Source organism: Dromiciops gliroides, chromosome 4 (genome assembly GCF_019393635.1).
Source record: "Dromiciops gliroides isolate mDroGli1 chromosome 4, mDroGli1.pri, whole genome shotgun sequence".
Lineage (NCBI taxonomy): Eukaryota > Metazoa > Chordata > Mammalia > Microbiotheria > Microbiotheriidae > Dromiciops > Dromiciops gliroides.
The window spans coordinates 270,314,655-270,338,973 of NC_057864.1; the positions used below are offsets into that span (position 1 = coordinate 270,314,655).

General features: G+C 38.7%; 1 protein-coding gene across 1 annotated transcript in view; it reads right to left on the bottom strand.

The window, feature by feature from the left end:
• The window catches only part of PKHD1 (PKHD1 ciliary IPT domain containing fibrocystin/polyductin), a 714,107-nt gene that overhangs the window by 602,988 nt on the left and 86,800 nt on the right, over positions 1-24,319 (bottom strand). Inside the window, exons 21-27 of the mRNA XM_044005152.1 lie at positions 19,462-19,600; positions 15,517-15,644; positions 10,725-10,909; positions 8,532-8,654; positions 6,290-6,395; positions 5,577-5,855; positions 962-1,092 (exon numbers count right to left, since the gene is read on the bottom strand). Coding sequence (XP_043861087.1) covers positions 962-1,092; positions 5,577-5,855; positions 6,290-6,395; positions 8,532-8,654; positions 10,725-10,909; positions 15,517-15,644; positions 19,462-19,600 — 1,091 coding nt within the window. The remainder of the gene's footprint in view (positions 1-961; positions 1,093-5,576; positions 5,856-6,289; positions 6,396-8,531; positions 8,655-10,724; positions 10,910-15,516; positions 15,645-19,461; positions 19,601-24,319) is intronic.

Sequence of the window (24,319 nt, forward strand, 5' to 3'; positions counted from 1 at the left end):
CTTCTGAGATACCTTTCAGCTCTAGGTCTCTGATCCTATGAGCAGTTAGGTTGGGAGGATCTGAGCTCAAATCTCACCTCAGACACTAGCTGTGTGGCCCTAGGCAAGTCACTTAACCCCAATTGCCTTAGACATCCAGGGCCATCTCCAGTTATCCTGATATATGTCTTGCCACTGGAACCATATGGCTCTGGAGGAGAGTGAGGTTGGTGACTTTGCATAGCCCTGCCTCACTTAAATCCAATTCACTATAAGTCATGATATCACCACGATGTCATGGTCTTTGAGAATGAAGGACAAACAGCAACAACATGATCCTATGGAGACTGATGGCTATAGATCAGAACCCTTGAGTATCTGTATAATGGATTATCTTGGGAACTGTCCCCAATGAAGGGATGTGGCACTCACTACTTCTACATAGAAGGCATCATTAAGTAGGGCAGTTAGTGGAAAAGTAAAGACACAGTATCTGGAAAACTTTTGATGTCCATTTGCAACATCCCATAAAGCAAAAGAGTTTATGAGTAACTATTTCCTTCACACCACTCACATAATCAATAGTAAAACAATAAAGTGAAGGATAAAAATAGGACAGGGACCACCAAAGTGCTCAATTGTCAATCAGTCAAAAAGCATTTTTTGTTTGTGGTTTTTTGGAGGCAATTGGGGTTAAGTGACTTGCCTAGGATCCCACAGCTAGTGTCTGAGGCTGGATTTGAACTCAGGTCCTCCTGACTCCAGGGCCAGTGTTCTATCCACTGCACCACCTACCTGCTCACAAATAAGTATTTATTAACCCCTTCTTTGTACTTAGGCTATCACAGAATATCTCTAAGGTTTAGATAAAAGATAGATGTTAGGACTCAGGATGTAGTTTATGCAATCATCTCTATTACTGCCTTAAATGTGAAGGGATAGTGTATGGCAACAAGAGGAGACACCAGAAGGCTCTGCTTACCCAGGGTGGGACTTTGCACTGGATTCTTTCCATGTTCCTGGAGGTAATATTGATGGGACAAGGTTGAGACCCAAATAACACCAAGCTTACTTCTTCCAAACTGGTACCTTGGAGAGTGGCCCAAAGTCCTCCTGTAATGTCAGTGATATCACCAGCTAAATAGTTAGGCAGAAATCAAGTTGGGCCAAATATATAGGAAATGACTGAAACATGGAAACATTAGCACTCATCTGAATCCCTGAAAATGATAAAACTGTCACAGAAGAGACTTAAGTTAAATGTCAAAATCTTCCTTTGAGGATAAGATGGTAAAATGGATGGATTGTTCCCCACTGATGAGATATATCACCAAGACACTAAAGAATGAAAGGAATATATGCAATTATCTGAAAAACAATGAAAAATATCAATTAAAATTCTCCCTTGAAGAGAGAAGGGGAGGGATAGATTAAGAAATTTAACTCATATAAAGTGGGGTTATTTTTAATCAGTACCTTTTTTTTTAATGCTCCCTGGAATTTTCTCCTAATTCCCTACTCTATCAGCCTTCAAAGACTAGTTCTAGGACCTATGAAGTTTTCCTTCTCTCAAAAATCTTTCATTACTCCCTAATACCTTTAAAATAAAACACAGACTCCTCATCCTGGCATTAAAAGCCCTCACAATCTGCTTCTAACCTACCCTTCCAACTTTCTTTTACTTCATGTACTCTGCCTTCCATCAGAACTAGACTACTGTCAGTTTATCTACACTCCTTCCCACCTCCATGGAACACATCATTTCCCTCTTTGCCTCTGATTACCAAAGTCCATTTGTTACTTAGTTCAGCTCAGATGTTACTTCCTCTATAATGCCTTCATTGATCCTGACTTCCCAGCTGAAAGAAGTTTCTTCCTTTTCAAATATTCCTAAAGCACTTTGTCTGACTCTCTCCTTTGTTCCCTGCCAGATTTTGCCTTGTGTAATATTTATTTGTGTATGTGTGACTCATAGATTTTTCCCCTTCCCTTTTTAGATTATAAACTGGTAGGGGACAAGATGTGCCATTTTCATTTTTTTGCTTTATTACATATCACAATGCCTTGTACATGTAAATTATTTCCCCCTTCCTTTTTATGTGGGCATTTTATTTGCTGAAAGGGAAAGAAAATAAACTTTTGTATGAAAGACAGAGAAAATCAGCATAAAAATAAACACAGACTGTAAATATATATATAAACTCTAAGAAAAGCAGCCCCTCAGATAAATATTCTAAGAGAGAACAGCAACTTAGAGGCAAAGTATTGTATTATGTTAGAGATGGAACGTATGCATCATTTCCCAGCATCTTATCTGAATGTGAGTATTTTCAGTATTTGAGAGTTTATGACTGGGAAACTTTGAATCAAGAACCATGGTGCTAAGGATGGTGAGGATCAAACTCAGAGTGATGTCTATGAGAGTAAATAGGAAGGGGACATATGGGAGGCCTGTTTCTGAGCATTTGGCAACTGATTCAAAGTATGGAATGAGGGAGAGGGTGATTACTAAATTAGGAAGGGAAAAGGAGGGAAGAAAGGAAGGTCAGAGGGAGGAAGGGAAAAAGATAGGAAGTGAGGAAATGGAGGAAAGAAAGGAGAAGGGGAGATAGGGAGGAGGGAAGGAAAGAAAGAAGGAAGGGAGGGAGGAAGGAAGGGAGAAGGGAAGAAGAAGAAAGGAAAGGAGGGAGGGAGGAAGAATGGAAGGAAGGAAGGAAGGAAGGATGGAAGGAAGGAAGGAAAGAGATGGAGGGAGGGAAGAGAGGAGAGAGGGAGGGAAGGAAGAAGAAGAAAGGAGGAGAGGAAGGAAAAAAGAAGGGCTCTGTACTAAATGTAATAATTAAATATATAATTTATATACAGTATCATGTTCCATTCTGAGCAATAGTATCTTATTTCTTCCTTATAATATTCCTGTTAAGTAGATAAGAGCAGGGAGCATGTCATCTGTCTTATAAACAGAAAAGATGCAACAAAGCTGAGGGAGACCATGTGTTTTGGGGAAAGATGAGTCAGAAAGAGGTTGTGCTCCTTTCTATTCTTATATATGTAATTTCAGGTGGCAGATCTTTTTGGCTTATAACAATTAAAGACAGAAACATAGGATTTAGGGCTGAGAGGGAACTTAAAGGTCTCCTAGTCCATTCAAAACAAGCAGCAAAAAGTGGATTTGTACAGCCTGGCAATGACACCTAGGCAGATAAAAGTGTATGAGTGATTTAAGGTCACCAAGCTAGATTCAAGCTCTGGCCTCCTGACTTAGGGCTGAGCAATTTTTCAACCATATCCAAGACCTGTGAATGCCACTTCAGAGATCTTTCCAGTAGATTACATCTTAACAAGCTACAACCACTGACCTGATTGTGCTTGATATTCTACAACAAACATTTATTTATTTAGTACTTACAATGTTCATAGCACTGAGTTAATAATCCTGACTGATGCAAAGATAAATGACAAGCTGGTGTCTTGCAGTAGCTCTAGAAGATCAGGAGGCTGCATCTTACTGAATTGTGTATCTCAAATTACTCAGAGAACTCAGTTCAGTGCACATTATCCCATGTATAATAGGAAAGATAGAATATATCCACAAATACCTACAAAGTTAAATATAAGGGCATAGGAGAGGCTCAGATAAAATGCTATTTTAGGTCCAAGAAAGGAAAAAATCATTCTTGACCAAATAATTCAATAGAAACATATATTGGCTATGGAGCCCATATTCAATCTGTTGCCTTTCTTTGTAATTTCTTCTTCCACAGTGGCTCTCAAATTCATACCCTCTCTCTTCTCATATGACCTAAATCACTGCCCTAAATCAGGTCCTCATCACTTCTCACCTAAACTATTGCATTCACCTCCTGATTGGTCTTTCTGCCTCAGGTATCTTCCCTCTCCAAAGATATCCTGCAGGTGCAGCTAGGTGGCACAGTGGATAGAGCACCAGCCCTGGATTCAGGAGGACCTGAGTTCAAATCTAGCCTCAGACACTTAACAATTACTATCTGTGTGACCCTGGGCAAGTCACTTAATCCCAATTGCCTCACCATAAAAAAACAAAAACAAAAACAAAGATATCCTGCCAAAGTGATTGCCCTAAGGCACAGATCTGACTAAATCACCCTTCCTCCCCTCCCCCCTCAAACTACAGTGGCTCCCTATTACCTCTAGGAATAAATATAGATTCCTCTGTGAGACATTAAAATCCCCTACAGCCTGGCGCCAATCTCTCTTTCTAGCCTTGTTTTACATTACTCCATTGTACCCACTTTCTGGCATATTGAAAAGGGCCTGTTACTGTTCTTCACACATGTCACTCCAAATCTTGTCCCTGTACCTTTTCACTGGCTGTCCTCCATGCCTGGAATATCCTCCCTCCTCCCTTCCACCTCTTACATTTCCTAGTTTAATTCAAAATTCACCTAACATACCACTTTCCTCATGAAGCCTGTTGCAATGGCCTCCAACTGCTAATGCCTTATAGCCTTTCCAAAAATATCTTGTATTTATCTTGTATGTTTTTATTATATAAAAGTATTATTTAGTGCATTTTATTTTATTTTATTTTTGTACATTTTATATACTTATGTGTATATTTGTTGTCTTCCCTAATGGACTGTAATCTCCTTGAAGGTAGGGACTATTTCATTTTTATATTTATATCTCCAACATCTAGCATCGCACCTGTCACATAGTAAGCACTTTACAAATACTTACTAATTTGATTGATTGATTGATTGGAGTCTTCATGAAGAAGGTGACATTTGATCAGCATTTTGAAGGATGGGTAGGATTTCAAGAGTCAGAATTGGGGGAGGGAGCAGAAGGTAAGGAAAATCCAAACACAGAAAAGGCCTAGACAAACACCTGGAGGTAGGAAGCCTTATGATATGTACAGGGTAAGGAGTTAAGGACATTGTTGTTAAGTTGTTTTTCAGGCATGTTCAACTCTCCATGACCCTTTTTGGGGTTTCCTTAGCAAAGATACTAGAGTAGTTTGCCATTTCCTTCTCCAGCTCATTTTACAGATGAGGAACTGAGGCCAACAAGGTCAAGTGACTTGCCCAGTGTCATATAGCTAGTAAGGGTTTGAGGCCAGAGCAGCCCTCAAAAAGATGAATCTTCCTGGCTCCAGGCTCAGCATTCTAAGGACTGAGCCACCTAGTTGCTGCTTAATGATGGGGGGAGGGAGAGGTAAAAAAAATCTAGTTTGCTTAGAGCGTCATATCTGAAGGGAAATAATATAAAATAAATTTAGAAAAACAGGGTGGTGACAGATCATTTGGAAAGTCTTTAATGCCAGTCTGAGTAGTTAGCTGAAGTGGAAGAATATTTTTAAAAGTTCTACCAAGATGTGTTTAAGGGTCCAAATGTTTTCTGTTCATTTACACATTCATTTATTCAACAGACATTGACCGTGTGAGGTAAAATTCATTAGAAGAAATGCTGATATTAGGAAATTAAAAGTTGCAAACCACAGCAGACATTAGTGCATTCGAAAGCATTTTCCAATGCCTGCTAGTTCTCCCAGACAGCCCCAAAGCCCTGTGGCCAATTACAGGGAATCAAGTGGATTCTTGTTTCTTCTCCAAACTTACCAATCTCTGGAGCTACAGAAGGCTGTACTACTTCCAGCTTGGGTTCAATGTTGAAGTAGATGCCCTCCCCTCCACTGACATTGAGTGCAAGGCCAGAGTGCTTCACCAGCATCACCACCTGATATTCTCCAATTGGTAGGAAGCCCATCTGGCAGGTTACATAAGTTTGGTTTGAGAATATGACTTCACAGATCTGTTGATTCACCTTAATCTTCAAAGCTTCAGAGTCACCAGGAAAACCAGATCCCATGATACAGACTAGGAGGTTAATGTCATCATCTGAAAGAAGAAATGAAGCAAATAAGCCAAATGAACTACCTCCCAATGATTTAAACTCACACAGATGAGTCTCCCTGACTTCAGGCCCAGCGGTCTATCTACCAAGTATCCATACTGCTTGCATTTCACAGTTCTTACTAGAAATGTTGTAGATAAATAGAGAATCTTTCCTCTTTGGCTCAATCACCAATTAAGCACCAAATTAATGACCAAAGGGCAGCTAAGGTGGCACAGTGGATAGAGAACCAGGCCTAGAATCAGGAAAACCTGAGTTCAAATTGGGTCATGAAGAGTCAGATATGACCAAAAAACAATAAAAATGTGCTAGAAACCACTCAACTCTTCCTACCCCCCAAGCCAAACCCATACTCTTAAGGAAATTGTTTCTGGGTCTAGAACTTATTTTCCCTAAGATTAAATTGAAAAGGTCCTACCATAAGAGTACCAGACAGCTTGGACTAATGGGGTTGATTCTTGAAGGTACTGGAAAGAGCAGGAACCCGAACAGTGAGCAGGAATGTCATTAACTCTCACTGTCACCTGGAGAAACACAAGAAATAGCAAACACAGCGTGCACAATTCAGATGCTACAGGACCATTTTTATGTGAAGCTGCTTGCTTCCTGGAAAGTCCCAACCAAACAGCCTTCTTCTAACTATCCTCATTATATAGCTGTATAGTTGTAGAGTAAGATGTCTTGGGATACTGGGTGTTAGGTATAAAGTACCTTTTTATTGTTAAGCCCCGCAAGGGGAAGAACCATTCTGTCCCCTCTCCTTGGACATTTCACAATAACAATAATAACTAGCACTTACATAGTCCCTTAAGGTTTGCAAAACTCTTTGTGGATATTCTCTCATTTGACTCTCACAACAGTGCTATGAGGTTTATGTTGTTATTATCCCTATTTTATACATAATGCTGAGGGAGACAGAAGTTAAGTGACTTGCCTAGGGTCATCCATCTAGTAAGTGTCTAAGGCTACATTTGAACTCAGAGCTTTCTGACTCCAAGTCCTGTGCTGTAACCACTACACCACTTAGCTGCTTATGGTCCATAATACTTTTGACCTTGTGGGATTTAACACTTTAGGTGGTGTTATTAATAAACAAACATTTATTAAGTACTTGCTGTGTGCCAGGAACTGTGCCAGGCACTGAGGATAACATCAAAGATAGACCCTACCCACAAGAAACATGTCATCTGAGACTTCCAATGTCATCTTAAGGCAGGTGGCACATTCTAACTCTCATTTTCTAGATGAGGGAACTGAGGTTCATAGGACTTAGTGACTTGTCCAACTCATAAGTAGAAAAACCAGGATTTCTATTTGATTCCTATGATGTCAAATATCATTCTTTCATTAAACTGTCTCACCTACTGATTTCACTCCTGCTCAAAAAAATATTCAAGGGCTCCCCATGACCTGTAGAATAAAGTCCATTCTTTATATTTTAAAAAGTTTGGCTTTTTAAATGCCTCCATACTCCTATTCTAAGCTACTTTTCTAGGTGTGTATCATATTACTATCTTTGTACTGGTATTCTGCCACACCTGAAATGTTCTTCCTCCTCACTTCTACCTCTTAGAATCCTTCTCTTCCTTCAAGACTCAACTCAATCAACCCTTCATGTAGGTTTTTCCCAGTCTTCCCTCCCCCCCACACACACACTCCCAAAAGCTATGAGAGTCTTCCTTCCACTGCCTACCATTTACTCTATATCTTACAAGTACCTACTTATCTTCTCTTCTCCTCCATTTAAATGTAGGTTCACTGAAGGTAGCCAATATTTTTACCTGTATTTGTAATCCCCAAGATCTAGCACAGAGTTTGACAAAATAGTAAGTCCGGAATAAATGCTTGTCAATTGATCTACTGATTATTCCCCATTATATCACCCCTGCAATTCAACCAAACTGGAATATTAATCATTCCTCAAACATATTCCCACTCCTAGACCTTTGCTTACACTATTTTCTATACCTAAAATGTACTGCCAATGCTCCAACCCACCATTCTCATACACATTCACCTATTATAATCCTAACCACATTTCAAGGCCCAATCAAAATGCTACCTCTTCAAAAATGGCTTCCTTGACTTCCTACAACAAAAATGATATCTTATTCTCCTGAATTTCCATAGCTTTTTTAAATCAACAAAAATCTATTAAGTACCTACACACAGATATACATGTAGATATATGTTCATATATGTGTGGTGTATGTATATATGTTGTGTATATGCATGTATATGTATGTGTATATATGTATGCATGCATGTATGTACACTTAATACTGACAGGTATTGTGCTAGGCAGTAGAGATACCAATATAATCCCTTATGGACATATCACACTGTCCTTTGTATTGTAGGGTTTGAATATGGTTTATCTAATCCATTCAATTGTAAACTCCATGAAGACAAGGACCTTGTCTTATTCTTCTTTGTATCACCCACATTCCCTAACACTGTGTTTGTTGCATAGAGTATGAGCACAAATATATTTGTGAATCAGTTAATAAATTAATGAACATCAGTGAGCTATACTTCAACCTGTTTTGTTGACAGAAAAACTGAGTTTCTGAGAACTAAATCAAAATAGCTGATTTTACAAACAGTGAAACAGCCAAGTGAAGATAAGAAACCACCTCAGGAAGCCCCTTCATTCTCACCTGAGGGTATGTGTTGGGAGTAACCAGCATATCTCCAAATATAGGCCCAAGAAAAACACCACCATCATAGACTACCTGAGAGCTCACAGCTGGATACACACCAGTTAGGTTTTCTGCAGAGACCTGAAATGGTGATAACATTTATAAAGAATAATGACCTAGGTTACTGTTCTTCATACTGATTCAGATTAGACTATATTATAATGAGTTTGGAGGCATTCTACTTAAGAAACTGTGGTGGCATAAAGGGGGTAGGAGAGAATTAGATATAGGAATAGAAGCTTGATAGTGTAAGGAGTGACTCATGAAAACCCCAGAGTAGACCCAAGGAATATTTTGTTTTAACTGGGATTGTTGCTGTTTGTCCTTTGTTCCCAAAGAAGACCATGCCATCAGGTGATGTCATGACTTGCACCGAATTGGATTTAAGTGAGGGAGGACTGTGTAAGGTCACCAACCTCCTTCTCTCCTGCAAAGCTATCTGGGTCCAGTGTATGTATATATATATATATATATATATATATATATATATATATATATATATATATATATATATATAATCAGGACTACTGGAGATGGCTCTGAATGTTTAAGGCAACTGGGGTTAAGTGACTAATTTAGAGTCACAGAGCTAGTAAGTGTCTGAGTTGAGATTTGAACCCAGGTCCTCACAGCTTCAGGGCCAGTGCTCTATCCACTGCAACAACTAACTGCCCCTAAGTGACATTACACTTTGGGCAAACTTCATCCACCTTTCTTTAGATCTTTGTAACACTTTCGTTTCTGGATTGGGATTTTACTCTTTTTGTTTTTGTTTTTGTTTTTTTGCAGGGCAATGAGGGTTAAGTGATTTGCCCAGGGTCACACAGCTAGTTTCTTTTTCTTTTTTAAAAAATCTTTTATTTTGTATCCTGTATTTTGTATCTTTTGCATCAATTTAAAAATTTTTATTTTGTTCTAGTCACTCTCACCCCACTCCCTTCTAGTTAATATAATACATAAGGTTATATGTCGGCAATATAAAGGGACAATAAAAAGAAATAAGATTTCAAGAGGAAGCTTAAAGTTGGGAAGATGAAAGGAGCATATTTTGCAAATTATATCATATATTAACAAAATTCACAACCTGTTAATATGTGCTAAATCAGCAGAAGCCATCTACGTGCTGCTATCAGGGCCTTTGGGTCCTATGATATGTAAATTCCAGACAAATTCTAGCCCTCCACAATTCCAGTCCAGCAGAACATCAAAAGGTGCTGATCACTTTGAGATATAACTTTGGAATATTACTGATACCTTTGAAATGATTTCAATACGTTAATGAACTAACCCCAAGGTGGCACAGATAGAAGTTGGTCTGATTCCCTCAAAAAAACCATAAAATGAGACCTCAAAATCTTGCCCTGCAATATTCTTCCATCCCCATCAGGACTATGCTGCCTAGTGCTCCCAATGCTAATACATGGTTAGTTTTTGTTTTTGTTTGGCAGGACAATGAGGGTTAAGTGACTTGCTCAGGGTCACACAGCTAATAAGTGTCAAGTGCCTGAGGCCGGATTTGAACTCACATCCTCCTGAATCCAGGGCCGGTGCTTTATCCACTGTGCCACCTAACTGCCCACACATGGTTAGTTTTTAGTCAAACAGCCTCTTCCCTTCCCCATCCTCTTTGCTGCACTGTCTACCTACTTCACTGTTTCATCCCCCATCCCCACACCATCTTCCTCTGTATGCCTTTTTGCCATTTGTCTCTGTCTTTATGGGCTTTTTGTCCCCAAACACTCTGTGCCTTATTATTGTTGCCCCCACTTCTGATGCTAATAGTGGTCTTTCCTAGAGAGTATCCAAAGAAGTAGGTGTATTTGCCTCCATTTCATAATTTCATAAATTAATTATTTATTCATTTTTAAACCCATAATCTAATTGTGACTCTATTAGAACCAATAACCACACACCAAGCATCTTATTTGGAAACTATGCTAAGGTCTAGAGCTCCAGAGGTTAAAACACAACAATATCTCATCCATGATATGAAAAGTCTCATGTTAATATCACCGGTCACCATATAGATATGTTATTTTATTTCAAAACCCAAACATTCACCTCTAGTTGATTTTATCATCATCTACACAATGAATCACAAATTATTTTTTACATAAAATTTCCATATTGAAGATGAAACATCATACATACACTGATGATATTGGGCAAATCCCCTGTTTGGGACATCCAGGTGAGGGTCCACACATGTTCGTAGCAGGTGTTTCGATCTTTCTTCACCTTAAAGTCATTGACGTTGAGGAACTGAGCTGCGAAGTCATCATTGCTGCCCTGTAGGAGCTCAAGGAGGTCATGAGCAGAAATGTGCACAGGGATGCCTGTGAAGATATATTTTCAAACAGTAAGCACACAACATGAAATAACTTGCCACAGAGGATAGCCAAGACACCTGAGAGCAAAAGCCAAGAAATCTGCTGGAATAAGCCCTAGGTCCTCAAAGAAGAAATTCAAGAGACCCTCTGAGTCCTGTTTAGAGCTTCTCCCACTGGGAAATGTCATTTTATAGTGATATTAACCCTGTGTCTTTAATTAACTAGGTGGTTCAGTGGACAGAGCACCAGGCCTAAAAGCAGGAAGAACTGAGTTCAAATCTAGCCTCAGACACTTAGTAGATATGTGATCTTGGAGAAGTCACTTGACCTCTGTCTCAGTTTCCCCATATGTAAAATAGTAATGATAATTGCATCTACATCTCAGGGTTGTTGTGAGGATAAAATAACATTTGTAAAGGTCTTAGCACAGTACGTAGCCCAAGGTAGGTGACATTTCACGTGGGTTGTTGTAATGAAAATGATGAATTTTGCTATTGTTGTTTCAGTTGTGTCCGACTCTTCATAATCCCATTTGAGGTTTTCTTAGAAAAGATACTGGGATATGTTTTTCATGTCCTTCTCTAGCTCATTTTGCAGATGAAGAAACTGAGGCAAACAGGGTTAAGTGACTTGCCCAGGGCCACTCAGCTAGTAAGTGTCTGAGAACAGATTTGAACTCAGGAAGATGAGTCTTCCTGACTCCAGGCCTGGCATTCTATCCACTGCACCACCTAATGGCTCAAATAATTAATAATAGTAATAATAATAATAATTCATATTTACATAAAATTTGAAGGTTTGCAATGCACTTTCAAAACATTACTTTAATGTCACAATGACCCTAGTAGTTAGGTACTATTATTATCCCCAATTTACAGATGAGGAACTGGGCTAAGAGAAGTCGAGCAATTTGCTACATGAGTAGAAAGCATATGAGGCAGAGAGATTCCAGTCCAGGTTTGTCTTATTCCAGAGTCAACATGCTATGCAATTTGTCACACTGCCTCTCTTGTGGCAGAGGGTGGCAGACAAGACAAACTCACATAATGCTACCAACCCTGGAATTACATTTTAGATGTCATGTTCAAAAATTAAATTTTGTATTTCTGTTGAAAAGAGCAAACTGACATTAGGAAAAGTGAAAGAATTGATCACCTTTCAAAAGGCCCCACATCAGCTGACACCTGTGTTATAGAGAAAAAAATCTGGCTTTGGGGTCAGAGGGTCTCAATTTGAATCCTACTTCTGCCATTTCTGCCTGTGAAACTTTGGACAGGACATTTAACATCCCTTGGTCTTGGTTTCTTCATCTACAAAGTGAGAAAAGTTGAAATAGACCAGGGATTTTTAACCTGGGGTGCTTGAACTAGTTTGTTTAGAGTATGTATGGATGTATGTATGGATGTATGTATGTATGGATGGATGGATGGATGGATGAATGGGTAGGTGGATGGATAGATGGATAGATACCTGTTTTAATATCACTGATTTCCTTTTTATTGCTCTGTATTTTAATTTATGCATTTATAGACATTATTCTGAGAGGGGATAGATATACTTCAGCAGACTGCCAAGAGAGGACTATGACACGCAAAAAAAAAGGTTAAGAATCCCTGAACTAGAGGATCTCTAATGTCCCTTTCAACTCTAGATCTATGACCCTATGATTCATTAAATGAGGGGGTTCCATGAGATAATTTTAAGGTTCATACCAAATCTATATCCTATGACACCCATGACCTACCCTCAAGACTCAACTACTCAGATGAGAAATAATGGTAATATAATTACTACCTCTCCATTAGAATTCTTTACAAGCCCCAGCACCAGAGTCCTTTCCCCACATCTACCTATGCAAAGGTAATAATATGATGTGCTTGAGCCTCTGAATTTTGATCTCATTGGATACTCACATCACTACATATGACGTAGGTTATTATTTCCATTTTACAGATGAAGAGACTAAAAGGTTAGTATGCCCTAATTGACATAACCAGCTAACTAGAAACCAAGTTTTCTTACTCCTTGGAATGACATCTTAGGTGCTAATAAAGAGATCTCTTTTGTATCAATTACATTGATTTTGGCAATTAAATGTTTTTCTTAATTAAATTTCACCAAATTTCTCTCTCTTTGTCTGCCTCTCTCCATATACACACATATAAATATATACATATACATGTGTGTATACATACACACATCTACATCTACATCCATATATATATATATATGTGCATATATACACACAAGTACTTATAACTTTAAAACCTTATATACAGGGCAGCTAGGTGGCACAGTGGATAGAGCACCGGCCCTGGAGTCAGGAGGACCTGAGTTCAAATCCGACCTCAGACACTTGACCCTTACTAGCTGTGTGACCCTGCACAAGTCACTTAATCCCAATTGCCTCACTAAAAAAAACAAAAAAAACAAAAACAAAAACCTTATATACATAATCGCACATGTATAACCTATATCAAATTACTTACCACCTCAGGGAGTGGAGAGAAGAGGGAGGAAATGAGGGATAAAATTTGGAACTCAAAACTTCAAATAAAAATGTTTATTATTTAAAATAAATAAATAAATATATAGACGAATGAATGAATAAACAAATAAGCAAGCAAATAAATAAATAAATGGATGAATAAACAAACAAATACATAAATAAATGCCCCCCCAAAAAAAAACTTATGTACAAAAAATATTTATAGTGGCTTTTTGTGGTAGCCAAGAATTGGAAATCAAAAGGATATGTATCAATTGGGAATGGCTAAATGAACTGCTGCATATGCTTGTGATGGAGTACTATTGTGGTATAAGAAATGACAAGCAGGATGATTTCAGAAAGGCCTAAAAGGACATAGTAACTGAAGTATAGTGAAGTGAGTAGAACCAAGAGAACATTGTGAACAGTGACAGCAATATTGTTTGATGAAGAACTGTGAATGATTTAACTATTCTCAGCAATACAATGATCCAAGACTATCCCAAAGGACTGATGATGAAACATATCATCTACCTCTAAAGAAAGAACTGATAGTGATTGAACGAACACAGACTGAAGCATGCTATTTTTCACTTTCTTTTATTTTTTTCTTTTATTCAAGTTGTCTTATACAAGATGACTAATATGGTAATGTTTTACATAATTGGACATATATAATCTATATCTGATTGCTTACCACCTCAGGGAGAGGGGAAGGGAGAGAGGGAAGGAGGGATAGAATTTGGAACTCAAAACCCTAACTAAAAATGTTTATTTAAAAAAAGCATTATGGGCAGTTAGGTGGCGCAGTGGATAAAGCACCAGCCCTGAATTCAGGAGTACCTGAGTTCAAATCCGACCTCAGACACTTTATACTTACTAGCTGTGTGACCCTGGGCAAGTCACTTAACTCCCATTGCCCCCCCAAAAAAAGCATTATGTACAAATTCAGGGCAATCTCCTACATTTTTAAAGCCAAACCATTTTTAAAGCATCACCCAACTCTTCCTCTCCTTAGGTAATAGACAATTCTAGTTCATGTAAATCATCTCTAGTGTATCTCATTCAGAAGGACTCTGTTCATACTAGATCTTGGTCCACACAGCCCAAGGCATGGAGTAGTGCATATAGTGTACAAGTAATTTACTGACCTGGTCTAAAGAAAATAGTCCTACAGTAAGAATCAGGAGGCATGAATTCTCTTGTTCTAGTTCTACCACTCAATAGCCATTTCACCTCTCTGGAGCTCAGTTTCCATGTGTATGTATACATGTTTATGATAAATAGATAGATGACAGATAGATAGATAATATCTGGACCACTTATCTTGTAGGATATTTGGTGAGAATGAAATGAGATAAAGTATATGAAAATGCTCAGTAAACTATAAAATAATAATAGCTAGCATTTATATAGAGGCATCTAGGTGGTGCAATGAATAGAACACCAGGCAAGGAGTAAGGAATCCAAACTAATACACTTATTAGCTATGTGACCCTGGGCAAGTCACTTAACCTTGTTTGCCTCAGTTTCCTCATCTCCAAAATGAGCTAGAGAAGGAAATGGCAAACCATGCCAGTATCTTTGCCAGAAATACTCAAATGGGGTCATGAAGAGTTGGATACAACTGAAACATTGAACAAAAACATTTATGTAGCACTTTAAAGTTTGCCGAGTACATTATACATTATCTCATCTGATCATTATGACAATAAAGTAGGTGCTCTTATTATAACAATTTTACAGATGAAGAAATTGAGGCTGAGAAAAGTTAAATAAGTTGCCCAGAGTCATACATCTAGTAAGAAGCAAAATTTATTCGCAGGTCTTTTTGACTTCCAATCCAGCACTCTATCTACTATGTCACCTACCTGTCTGTAGGTAAGCTATTATTATGAATATATAATGCATTTAAATTAGACATTTAGATGACAGAGGTAGAGGATAGATAGATAGATAGATATAGATAGATTAGAGACAGAGAGAGATTAGATAGATAGATAGATAGATGGATGGATAGATGGATGATGGATAGATTAATAGACAGATAGATAAGTGATAGATGACAGACAGATAGATACCAGTTTTAAAAGCAGAAACACCCCATATGCAGTTTCCTCTTTACCAGGTATCACTGTGTTGGAAAGTTGGATCTGAAAATGTCCTCCTAAAGGTGGGCTTATCCTTTGCACTCTCTGGATTGTCACGATGACCCGTCTTAGGTCTTCTTCCACTTCTTCTGGTGGCAAGTAGCTATTATACAACAGAGACAAAGGAGTCAATAGCAAGCAACTTAAAAACAAGAAGCATTTCCATCCTCAACAAACCAAGGAAATTCCCCTGATATTTGGGCATGAAACACACCTCAACCATGGTGGTGGCCATGCAAAAATACCAGGGAAGAAACATAGGGACTACGTGACCAAGAGCCCTTCTGACCTTCACCTCAAGAAAAGGCAAATGGAAGAGACTAAGACCCTTTCCAAAAGAAAGCCCTGGAGCTGTGGGACCTATGGGAAAAGAATGACTGCCTCAGGAAGTTCAGAGTCAAGAGATGATTATCTTATTTAAAGAAGATCAAGGAAAGAATTTTAAAATCCTATTTTAGTCAGTCAGTAAGGAGGCACTGTATGTGTGTGTGTGTGTGTGTGTGTGTGTGTGTGTGTATGGAAGATAACCTCAGAGGAAAGACACTACTAGCAGCGGGGTATGGGGTGGGTAAGCAGGGGAGGGAGTGGATTGAACAGAAAGGCTTCCTGAAGAAAAAGGGATTTAAATTGAGTCTAGATGGACTTCTGGGAGGCTGGGAAGTAAGTAGAGGTGAGGAGGGAGATCACTGCAAGCATGATACAGTGGGACTGGGGACGGGGTGGGGGGTGTCCAGGAAATGAAAAGGCACAGATTCAGGAAATGCTACATCATATGGGAAAAATAGCTTGCAGTCCAGACTGGATTGTAGAGGAGAGTAATGTGTAAGAAGAACAGAAAGGTAGGAAAGGGCCAGGTTGTAAAAATGCCAAACAGAGGAATTTCTATTCAATCCTGTTGGTAGCAAGGAGCCATCTTCACGATGACTTATGATGGATTATAACAGTTACTACTACTAGCCTGTGTCTTTGGGCAAATTAGCTCTTCTCTCTAGGCCTCAGTTTTCTTATCTGAAAAATTAGGGTATTAGATCATAGATCTAGAGCTAGAAGGGACCTTAGAGATCATTTTACAGATAAGGAAACTGAGGCCAAAGGGGGTTAAATGATTTGCCTAAGGTTGCACAAGCACTGTCAGAGGCAAGATTTGAGCTAGTGCTCTTTCCATTGTACCACTCTAGACTAAAGGAATTTATGAACTGTGGAATTAAAATATTTAATCAATTTTATATTTTTTAAAACTCTACTTACAAGCATCCATAGCAGCTAATAAATAACTCCCTAATTTCCTTCTAGCTTTATGATTAAACAAATCTATCTCTTACACCAATTCAGTCACTTTTTTTTTTGGCATAGAGCAATGAGGGTTAAGTGACTTGTCCAAGGTCACAGCTAGTAAATGTCAAGTCTCTGAGGTCAGATTTGAACTCAGGTCCTCCTGAATCCAGGACCCATGCTTTATCCCCTGCACCACCTAGCTGCCCCCTACTTTTTTTTTTTTTTAATAACAGGACAATGCCAATATGACTGATTTACAGGTCAATTGCTATTACCCTCTAGTTATTTGTATTCATCCACCATCCCTTTAATTAGGGGTATTTGGGTTGCCACAGTACCAAAGGACACAAGGTTAGAGTGAATTAAATATAGACAGAGTCATACTATCTATACTTCCCTATAATAGTAGATCCCTAAGATGTGGAAGGTAAGAGAATTCCTTTTGAAAATGAAAAGGGTGAAGGATCTAAGTTTTATTCATTTTGCAAGGTTTTGGGGAAATCATTGTTCTGTAGTGAGAGGAGCACTGGATTGAAAATCAGAAGACCTAGGTTTATATGCAGGCTCTTTCCTCTGCTTTCTATGTGACTTTTTTCAAATTGCTTTACAGAGTTCAAAGGGCATCCTGATATTGGACCTGGAATTAGATGACCTTGGTTTGAATGGATACTTTGCATTTATTACTTACCTGACCTTGTGAGGCCTCTCTTGGCCTCAGTTTCCTCATCTATAAAATGAGGAACTTGAACTAAATGGACTCAAAGTTTCCTTCCATCTCTAAAACTATGATTCTATGAAAATAGCATCCTTACTTTTGTGTTCACAGTATTGTTAGGCAAATAAAGTGCTTGTAGAGTTCTGGTGCCATCTAGTGATCCTTATAGGAAACACCAGCTTTTTTCTCAAGTAAAATCACCTAAGAATGGAAGACCTGGAAATCCTAATAAAGTAGAAAACAGTTGTATTGTGAGCTTCTTGAAAATCCAGAATATGAAAAGAACGTATTTTACTATATAAACAGTTGCATTAAAAAGTAGGAGTTTCTAAGTACTGACTAATGCAAGGACCCAACACAGTTCCAGAAGATCAATAATGAAGCATGCTACTTTCCTCCAGACAGTGGTAATGAATTAAAAGTGCAGAATTGGACACAAATTATGTGAGAATTTGTTTTGCTTCACTGTGAATATTTATTAGAAGGGTTTTGTTCTACTTTTTTTCTAATGGGATTAGAGGAAGAGAGTTGGGAAGAAAAGGAGAGTTGTCAAAAAATAAAAATAAACAAAAAATAAAAGAAAGACAAGAGGATGAATGAAGAATTTTAAATGCACAGAAGAGAAAAGGAATCACAGACAAGAAGGGCAAGTTTGAAAATGACATGTTAAATGTATTATATACTTAACAAGAAAACTGTCCATTATAGAGATTTATAGTATCATATACAATATATATATACATATATGTATATATGTCTGTGTATACATATATGTGTGTACACACCGATAGAGAGATATAGAGATAGATAGATAGACAGAAATGATGGAGGGAATTGATTTTCCATAAAATAAGCATTTACTGGGAAATAACTGGCTTTAGAGTCATAGTATCTGGGTATAAATTACTTTAGAAAATTAGAAAATAGAAAATACTTTATAACCATTTCTTGAGTACTTTGCTGAGGGCTGAGGGGGGCATTTTGAGGTGTAGTTGGACTCACTTTCTGAAGTTCCTTCCAACTCTGAGACGATGATCTGCAATTTCTGTGAATTTAGGCAAGTCAGAACCTCACAATTTTCTCATTTATAAAGTAAACTAGATGATTTAGCATCATAAATTAAGGGCTGAAAGGGATGTTACAGGTAATCAAGTCCTCATTTTGGGCAGTTAGATGGCACAGTGAATAGAGAGCTGGGCATGGAGTCAGAAGAAATTATTTCAAATCCAACCTCGCTGTGTGACACTGGACAAGTCACTTAACCCTGTTTGCTTGTTTCTTCATCTGTAAAATGATCTGGAGAAGGAAATGGTAAAAACAACTCTACTATCTTTGCCAAGAAAATCCCAAAAAAGGTCACAAAGAGTTGGACACCACTGAAACAACTAAACAACAACAATCCTTATTTTATGAGTAAGAAATGAAGCAGTTTGTGAAAGGACACACAGGCAATGAGTGGCAGAAACAATTGGAACCCATGCCCACTGTCTCCAAAAGCAGCTCTCTTTCCTTCACTACACACTACTGCCTTTTGGTTCTTTTCAATTCTAAATCAATGATCTTTTTTTTTTTTTTGTGAGGCAATTGGGGTTAAGTGACTTGCCCAGGGTCACACAGCTAGTAAGTGTCAAGGCCGGATTTAAACTCAGGTCCTCCTGACTCCAGGGCCAGTGCTCTATCCACTGCACCACCTAGCTGACCCCCTAAATCAGTGATCTTAATGGTGACCAAGAAGGTCTGTTTCCAGAGGTGGGGGAGAAAAAAACCTCACTCATTTCTATATCCAGAGTCAGAATCATAGAATTTGAGACTTGGGAGGAACTTAAGCATTCCCCTAGTCTAACTCATTTACAAAAGGTATCTCAACTATAACATACCCAATCAATTATAAACACTGAGGGGGCACAAGGAAATAAAGACCCTTCCCTACCAAGGCTGAATAAGAGGGAGTTCAGTGTCACAGCCAGCCAGCCATAGGGTTATGTTGTAGGATGGTGGGACTCCAGTCACAGAAAGGGATTCGATAAGCTTCCCCGCTGGGCGAGCTGTCCTGGAATTGACTTGGGAAACTGAAAGAAAGAAAATAAGCAACAAAAATTACAAAGTGACCATAGATGGGAATTCCATGCTGTAAAAAAGCCCCTTGTGGGGGCGGCTAGGTGGTGCAGTGGATAAAGCACCGGCCCTGGATTCAGGAATACCTGAGTTCAAATCCAGCCTCAGACACTTAACACTTACTAGCTGTGTGACCCTGGGCAAGTCACTTAACCCCAATTGCCTCGCTTTAAAAAAAAAAAAAAGCCCCTTGTGGGGATACTGCGTTCCAAAACAGTCAGTCGATCAGCGTTTAATAGGAATACAGAGAAAGGCAAAAGAGAAAATATCAACACAAATATAGGTACCCCTCCATATATAACACTTACTAAGGCAATTTGGAAGGTAGCTAAATGGCACAGTGGATAGAGGGCCTGGCCTGGAGTCAGGAAGACTCATCTTCCTGAGTTCAAATCTTGTCTCAGATACTTCCTAGTTGTGTGACCCTGAGCAAGTCACTTAACCCAGTTTGCCTCCATTTTTTCATCTGTCAAATTAATTGAAGGAAGTGGCAAACCACTCCAGAAAAAAACCCAAATGGGGTCATAAAGAGTCCAATGTGACTGAAAATGATTAAACAACAATACAATTGAAGGAAAACAGAAGGAAGAACTGCCCATGACACCCAACAGGTCAGTACCAGGAGAAAAATGTGAAATAACTAAGCCAAGACACATTAAGGTCACAATTGAATGACCTTACTGATAAAGTCTCTAGAATGGAGGAATATTCTGTCTTCTTTCATTCTACCTGCTCCTCAGTTTCTAAGAAGCCTTTCCTGAATCTGTTCATAAGTACCAACAGAGGCCATCAATTTAATAGAACAGAAATTTTGAGTGGTCAACCAAAAAGTATCATATTAGTCTTAATGTAAGCCCCTTAGGAATAGGAATGGTTCATTTTTGCCTTTATGTCCCTAGCTCCTAGCACAGTGTCTAGAATACAGCAGGTGCTTAATAAATGCTTATTGGTTGATTGATTAACTGATAGGCCAAACTTTCCTTCCTAGAACTAACATTCCTAAAATCTAGATGCTACTTATAGTCAATACCATAGTATCATAAGTACAACTTAAGTCTCTCTGGTTTCCCAGTAGTCCAAAGGCAAATCACAGAAACCCATCCTATTTCTGACAACTGTGCCGCTGCTACAGAAGGCAAGAGAAACAGACTCAAGGATGATTGGCATCCCTATTTCAAGTCCTTTACAAATAAGAACCTTGCTGCAAACCCCATTCTCTCTCTCTCTCTCTCTCTTTTTTTTTTTTGCAGGGAAATGAGAATTAAGTGACTTGCCCAGGGTCACACAGCTAGTGTCAAGTGTCTGAGGCTGGATTTGAACTCAGTTCCTCCTGAGTCCAAGGCCAGTGCTTTATCCACTGCACCACCTAGCTGCCCCCCCATTATCTCTCTATCCCTTGCTCCCAGCTCTACCCCTGAAGCTGCCAGAAACTTGGAGCTAGAGGACATCCCTTCTTGTGTCACCCTCACATTTCTCCCCACTCGATACAGTGTCTCTTCTGGGCAGATTGCTGAGTAGGGATCTCTGGGCCTGCTCCCCTCCATAATTCAACTCCCAGCTGCTAGAGCTAATTCTCCCTTGAATTTATGATTGATTCTTTTCTCTACTGCCAGGAATCATGATTCTTGAAGGTACTTTCTTGCTCTCTCTCTCTCTGTTCCTTCCATGCCAGATGCAGTAAACTTCCCCCTTGTAGGTCACTCCATCTTTCCCTTTGCTGCTATCTGGGATAGGTGCAGAGGTGATACTCCACACAGCTGATTCCTGACTCAAATATTCCTTGATTCTCCCTCAAGGTTAGCACACTTAGTTTTTTAAAGTCCACTCAATCCTCAGCCAACCATTGACCAGCTTCTAACTACTTGGAGAAAAACTCTTAACACTCCAAAAGAAGAGAGCAAAGATAGGAGTGTCTTTAACACATTAATGCCTCATTACCTCTTTTATCTATCCCTAATTTCTATTGATTAGATCAACTGCGTACACAAAAACTCTATACCTACATACATAAATATCTATTTCCTCTCAAAAGAGTTAAGGGTACAACCTCTCTTTGGACTGATATGTTATTATTTACCAAATAACTACAATTTAGCCAGCACTATGACAGGTACAGTAGAAGTTATGAAAGAAATAGAAAGCAGTGTCTGGACTCAATTCTTCACCTTCTAATTGGTAACACAAAAGATTCTACGAAAGTCAGTTGATGGCTCAAGATTCTGTAATTCAATACTAAATTGTATGGTAGAAACTATTGTTCCCTCTATTTTTTTTTTGTTAGTTATGAGCATATGACTGACATGTGCAGTGTACTATGAAGACTAAGTGTATATATACAAAGTTTACTGTATAAATCAAATGCAATTTCAGACAGAGTTAACTTGACATATTTGATTGGTTATGCATTTACTTGGAGGGAAAAGACAAAGGAGACAAGAAGGGTAGGAGAGCCAGAATTGCCCATTGTCATTGATGCTCAGGGAGGGAGGGATGAGGCTTCTTGTAACTGGATCTCAGAGATAATTGTGCTATACGGTAAATAGACATAAATGCCAACCATGATGACTGTAATTAGTGTTACCCAACCCAATTGTTTACTTAATCTCTTTTCTTTGTGTCAGTTTTCCTTGTATATATATATATATATATATATATATATATATATATATATATATATATATATATATATATATATATATATAATTAGTGACAAGGTGGACAGCTCTCCTTGATTTCATTTAATCTTCCAGGTCAAAAATCACACAAACATTAAGAGATAAATGCCCTGACAGGGTTTCCATGGTCCTAATTCAACCACCCCTAGCTCCAGAATGAAATGCTATTCACTCTCATTTGGACTCCCTACCTGAACCTACCTACCCTACTCTATGCCCCAGACCAGTTGTCCTGGGGACCAGAGAGTTGAGGCAGCAGGAACTCCAATCCAGAAGGCCCTAGTCTGCCTACTAAGCATAATCAACATTAGTATGTGGGAGGGGTAAGAGGAGAAGGGAGTTGGGAAAAGACTGGAGTGTGCTGGTAAATATTTGACAGCCAGCTCCCTGCGGGGCAAAGGGGGCAGGAGGGAATGTAGCATTGACACACTTTTAAGTTTAATTTGCATTATTACCATTTTCTTTCTTTTTTTTTTTTTTAGTGAGGCAATTGGGGTTAAGTGACTTGCCCAGGGTCACACAGCTAGTAAGTGTTAAGTGTCTGAGGCTGGATTTGAACTCAGGTACTCCTGACTCCAGGGCCGGTTCTCTATCCACTGCGCCACCTAGCTGCCCCATACCATTTTCTGCATAACCTTCTTAAGCCTAGACAATCAAGCCCTGATTTTCAGTGTTTATAGACTTTTTAAAGATATAAATACACTGCAAATTTAACAATCAGCTCATCTCCCTTGAGACGGTTAGAAATGACTCTAGCACAGATATGTCAAGCTCACATTGGCATGTGGCCTTGCAAAACTCTTGAGTGCTTCTGGGACCAGATGAATATGTAATTGAAAAATGTTTAACAAAATTAATAAAATATAATACAATATAGATAATGTTAAATTTTGGTTTTCTAGGTCAATATGTGGCCTGAAGGGATCCATTTCTATTTGACTCCACTCTAATACAGTCCTGGGAGTGGGGGAAGAAAAGGGAAGAAAAACTCAGGGGAAGATATTAAAGTCCACAGAAGGGGAGGCCACACAATGAGGACAGGTGCTGGATCCCTGTCATCTAGGGGAAGAAGCAAGATTTAGAGTTCTCTAGATAGTCTTCTCTGGAGGGTAAGGGAAGAGGAAGAAATGTACATGATCACTTTATTATATATTTAAAATGAGTAACAAGTTGTACATAACAGATCTGCAGCTTCATATATGTTCATCTTTTTTTAAAATTATACCATGTAATGTGGAAATAAAAGATTTAGAGTTAAGGGAGAAATGGCAAGACCAGAGGGAAGAAAAATCCAGACTCCTAGCTATCTTTTTTGACCAGTTCCTCCTTCCCAACCCTCGGGGACCACAAAAGGACCAAAGCAGGTTTAATCAGTGAAGGATTTACCAAAAATTCCTACAAATTAAGATCACTGGGGCAGCTAGGTGGAGCAGTGGATAGAGCACTGGCCCTGGAGTCAGGAGTACCTGAGTTCAAATCCAGCCTCAGACACTTAACACTTACTAGCTGTGTGACCCTGGGCAAGTCACTTAACCCCAATTGCCTCACTAAAAAAAAAAAAAAAAAAGATCACCATGATCTATTGTCTCACATGCAACAAACAAACCAATAAAAACAAAAACCTCACAAATTATTGGAAAGTATTTTTACAGAATGGGTAGCTTCAGAGCTAAAATTCAAGAAGACCTGGGTTTGAATCCCTCTTTAGGTATTTACTAGATGTATGACCTTATAAAGCCTCTCTGAACCTCAGTCTCCTTAGCTGTAAAAATAAGGATATTAATAGTATCTACCTCACAGAGTGTTTAAAGGATCAGCTGAGATAAAACATAAAATACTTTGCAAACTTCAAAGAGCTATGTAAATGTTAGCTAGTCTGTTATGGGCTGTCATAAATTTATTTAACAAGATTTAGTTCCACAATTAAAGATTTTAAAAGCTTAAAAATGCACACACCTGGAGAGTGAACACATTGTTGTGAGTAAATTTCATTCAATG